Consider the following 4,859-nt stretch of genomic DNA (forward strand, 5'->3'; position numbering starts at 1 on the left):
TCTCACTACACACAACTGCCCAGAGTACTGGTGCGGTAGTATACACGATCCACGCACAGACCACGGCCTCAACTACGAGGATGTATCGTTTACATCTACAGATCATTACACCTTGCGTGGATGGTATGTACCACCACCAGCGGAAAAGGCGCGGAAGATGGGTATTGTGCTTCTGCACGGCGGTGGCAGAGATAGACGGGCGTGGCTGCGGCATCTGCCAATGCTGCATAAGGCAGGATATGGATGTTTGTTGTTTGATTTCAGAGAACATGGATTAAGTGATGGGAATATGCGTGGATTCACGTACGGTATGAAAGAGCGCTTTGATGTGGTGGCGGCCTGTGAGTTCATGCGGTCTACATACAAGTATGAGCGTATCTGTGCAATGGGAACTAGTGTGGGTGGTTCCTCTGCTATTATGGCTGCGGCTATTGACAAGACTATAGATGTGGTGATTGCCGAGAATGCAGTGCTTACGTGTGCGACATTGCAAGATCAGAAACTTGTAGATTTCGTCGGTGGTTATTTCTCACGACGTTCGTATAGTCGATTCTTTCTTAACCTTTTTCGTCGTACCTCTTCTTTTTGGTTGAACTTACGCATAGGCAACAAACCGTCTAAACACTGTCAGGCACTGCATTGCATAGCCAAAGTTGCACCTAGACCTGTTTTGCTTATGCACGGTATGGCTGATGATTTGGTGCCCTGTCGTCATTCATTACAGCTTTACGAGGCAGCAGGAGAACCAAAGGAATTGTATATATCAGAGAATGGCTTTCACTGTGGTTTGTACGATACAAATCCAGAGGAATTTAAACGGCGTGTTCTTGACTTCCTCCATAAATATGGAGGAGAAGAGTGATGTATTGAAGAAAAAAAATAATGAGGAGTGAATGAAATAGCAGCAATAAATGCAAAAAAAAAAAAAAAAAAACAGAAATAATTATCTGCAGTTTTACAAAGACTGCGGATATATATATAAAAAAAAAAACTGTCTCGTTGTTATTTGCGTTCAGGAGTTTTTTTCTTTCTTTCCGAGACATATTGGGTATTGGAGTTTTTTTTTTTTTTACTACTTTTACTTTTAATATTTATGTTATTATACAGACATTTTTCTTTATATGGAACCTTTTACTGCCGTTATTCCTTTCTAAGCGTCAGGAAGAGAAAAAAAAGAAGAACAACAACAACAATAACAACAACAACAATGGGTCGACATCGTGAAATTTGCTGTTTCTTTTTTTTTTTCCTTGTATATTCCTTCTGCTTAATATCTGGTTTTGGTCTTTTTTTTTTACTTTTTCTCATTCCCCCTTTCACCCATCCCATGTACAAACAGAAGTAACTCTTGGGAATTTTTAATCAATACATCTTTAAATATCTTTAATGGCACACTTGTTACGGTCTGTGTTATTTCTCTCACTATTATTGCTTATTGGAACGACAACTGTTACTGTGTGGGGCCTTCCACGCAAGGAGGAAATTTCACATCTGTACTGTCAACCGCTCTCGGAAGCGACGCCGGGAACACCGATGATCGCCCGCTTCACATCCACTAATCTTTTAAGTGAACTTCATGGCAAACGTGTTCGGTTTGTAAAGACACCGTGGCCATCTATTCTTGATCGTGTGTATTATGTGAACACGGCGTGGGATGGGCGTTGGTATCTTCTTCACGAGGATCCCGAACTGCAGCAGCCCGGCCGGCCAGCGGAGGGGGAACTTGAGCTTCACAGCCGTAATGGACTCGTTGAGGGGAATGGAGTGGCAATTGTAGAGATACTGGATGCGGGGGAATAGTCATCTTGGTAGTATTACCAGCAACTCATATTAAAAGAAGGTTAGTCCTTCGTATATGGGGGGAGAGGAAGGTGAGTGTGTTCTTTCATGGAGAAGGTAATAGGAAGGATAAACGGACTCTGTATCTTGACTGTTACCTTTTATTATTGGAGCTCAACAGATTTGGAATAACCTATCCATTGCTTAGAGGTCAGTTTAATCTGAGTCAGAGCCGCCTGTGTTCTTTTTTTTTTTTTTTTCTTTGTTTTTTAAATCCTCATTACCTTTCAAATAACAAAGAACACTGCCATGAACACCAGGTATGCTCTCCTCACTCTCAGTTTTTATTTCTCTCTCGTGAACGGTATGCACATGGAGGGTGATGTTGTTGTTACGTGCTTCTAATGTTGTTTCAGTATTTTGTTTTTTTATTTATTCTTCACTGTGCTTTTATGCTTCTTTTGTATTCCCATTATAGCCAATCTGTAGATTGGGAAAGGCTGTAGCGCTATGGTTAGAACACTTTACTATTTCAACAGAGAGAGTACATTGTCAGTGTGTAATAGATACAATACGTGTGTTGTTATCAATCTTATGTTTGTACGCGTAATTGTTATCACCATAACATTTGCACGATAAGAGAGAAGTTGATCTCTTAATTAGGGATAAAAATATATAAATAAAAAAAATGAAAAAAATGGTGTTCTGTACAATTTATTGCTTCTTTATCCGATTAGAAAAACTGCATTTGGGGTGTGTTTCATCCCTTACCTATACGAATATGTTTGCAATCGTTCATATCTAAACATATTAAAGCAACAAAAAAATTTGAATACACTTTTACATGTTTCTTTCCTTCTTTTCTTTTATTTCTTTCTGTTTGAAACAATCATAACCTTTTTTTTTTATTCTGAAAGGGCTTTATTTGTGAAGCTAAAGTGCCTAATCTGCACGCATCTCCTTTGGAGCGATATATACAGCATCAGCTGGATTCTTCGCGTTATAAGGGCTAGAACTCTTTGTATCTAGCGCTTTCGCGACTTACATATATATATATATATATATATATATACTAATTATATATATTACTGTTAGGAAGCAGCAAATAGAAGACAAAAAAAAAAAAAAACGAAGAGAACGCATTGTATCCTTTGCCATTATATTAGAAAAAGAACAAAAAAAACTATAGCAACAATAACGTTACTCTTCTAAAGAAACAAAACAACCCACAAGAGGGGTGAAAGGAAAAAAAAGAAACAAAAGAAAAAATAAAAAGAAATTAAAACAAAGATGGACGTGAACTGCACCGTGATTGATTGTCCAGACCGCAAGGACTCGACACGTACACTCTTCCATCTCCTCATACTTGATGCCCCATCGCCCAGCAATCTTCCCATGTACGTGAAGGCACTGCAGCGTCGACAGGTGCGTCATCTTGTGCGTGTGTGCGGCCCAACCTACGACGCGGCGCTTGTGGAGAAGAGTGGGATTGATGTTCACAGTTGGCCCTTCGATGATGGTGCCCCGCCGCCAAAGACAGTACTGGAGAGTTGGTTCCACCTGCTGGATGCGGCAAAGGTGCAGCTCGACAGCGGCGTGGCGACGGAGCCCACTTCTATTGCTATTCACTGCGTGGCGGGACTCGGCCGGGCGCCTATTCTTGTGGCAGTGGCACTGGTGGAGTACGGCGGGATATCCGCACTGGATGCGATTGCACTCATTCGAGAGAAGCGACGTGGGGCGATCAATCAGACACAGATGCATTGGTTGATGAAGTATAAGCCACGTGATGCGGGAGGCAATGGATGTAGTGTTATGTAAAGATCTCTGGAAGATAGAGAGAACACATGTTTTGAGGATGTCTGGTGATTATGTGCCTATTCTTCATCAAACTAGTTTCCCCATGTTTCTTTTTTTTTTTCATATATATATATATATANTGAGTATGAGGTTTTTTTTTTTTTTTTATATATATATATATATATATATATATATATATATATATATATGGTGTGAACTCTGGCGGAGTGCAATTATTTTGTGGGGTTCAAGGGGCAAGCGAGATGATATGGTTTCGCAGAATGAATCTAAAGAGACGTGACAAAACTACCAATAGAAAGGGTATCGGTGAATGTAGCTATGGGGAGTTGAGATTTGTAGTAGGTTGTAAAGGGAAAAGGAGGAAGAAAATGATTCGTTCACGCACCCACTTTTATCCCTTATTAAAAAGGGAATTAGAGAGAGGGAAAAAAGGAAAAGAGAAAAAAGAATTCGGCGTGTATAAAAAAAAAAAAAGAAAAGAGAAAAGAAAAGAAAACATTAGCTAGACATGCGAGAGACGGGGTGTTTTTTTTTTTTTTTGTCGTATAAATTATATGTGAGTTCGTACAAGGTGATGAAAAGAAATCGATTGAAAAAATCATCCTCTATGATACCAATATTATTTAAATTGCATCTACTAACTTGACGTGATATTTATAGTTTGTTTTTTCTTCTTATTCAAAAAATTACTCTTTCTTCTGCTTTCTTTTTCTCTTGCTCCTGTTTTCAAATAGTAACTAGACATTCCATTATAAGAAGTGTATGCACAATATTAATTTATTTGCTCTTCTTCCTTTTCTTCACATCATAAAGATCAACTAAGAGGAAGTGTGGTTTGGACTGACCTTCACTTTGCTTTTCTATTATTCTCTCTTATTTAACTAACACTCTTTTGTCTATGTTACCTAGATTGAAGGGTGTGTATAGGCGTAGCAGAAGTTGATCGTTCTCCCGTCCCCTTTTGGATAGGAACGAGAGAAAAAAAAAAAAAACCTACCTGATTTTCTTCTTTACTGGGTTACGTTGAATGAATCAGGAACATTATAAACTACAATGAATAACCCCTCATGTTGTTTGAGGAGTTTGGATATATTTACACCTTTACGTCATTTTCCCGTATCCATAAGTGACGTATTCATTTTTATGCAGAATGAAAAACAAACGTGAATAGTTAGAATAAAGATATCTAACTGTAAACTATAAAAACCAAGTTAGCTTTTCTCATTTACTTAACTTCCATAATTAAATATATATATATA

General features: G+C 38.5%; 3 protein-coding genes across 3 annotated transcripts; all 3 read left to right on the forward strand.

Annotated features, from left to right (window-relative positions):
* Position 1: 1 nt before the first annotated feature.
* On the forward strand, positions 2–862 carry TM35_000102280 (Alpha/beta hydrolase fold protein; the record flags this gene model as incomplete). The annotated part of the gene is made up of 1 exon (XM_029024719.1): positions 2–862. A coding segment is annotated over one exon (861 nt), but the record flags the coding sequence as incomplete, so codon positions are not given.
* A 524-nt stretch (positions 863–1,386) lies between these two features.
* Positions 1,387–1,800, forward strand: TM35_000102290 (uncharacterized protein; the record flags this gene model as incomplete). Its single annotated transcript, XM_029024720.1, has 1 exon — positions 1,387–1,800. The coding sequence occupies one exon, from the start codon at positions 1,387–1,389 to the stop codon at positions 1,798–1,800; it is 414 nt and encodes a 137-aa protein (XP_028884027.1).
* Positions 1,801–3,069: 1,269 nt separating this feature from the next.
* On the forward strand, positions 3,070–3,600 carry TM35_000102300 (putative protein tyrosine phosphatase; the record flags this gene model as incomplete). The annotated part of the gene is made up of 1 exon (XM_029024721.1): positions 3,070–3,600. One exon carries the CDS (start codon positions 3,070–3,072, stop codon positions 3,598–3,600), a length of 531 nt encoding a protein of 176 aa, XP_028884028.1.
* Positions 3,601–4,859: the final 1,259 nt, after the last annotated feature.

The sequence above is a fragment of the Trypanosoma theileri genome, assembly GCF_002087225.1.
Source record: "Trypanosoma theileri isolate Edinburgh chromosome Unknown TM35_Tth_10_V1, whole genome shotgun sequence".
Classification (NCBI taxonomy): domain Eukaryota; phylum Euglenozoa; class Kinetoplastea; order Trypanosomatida; family Trypanosomatidae; genus Trypanosoma; species Trypanosoma theileri.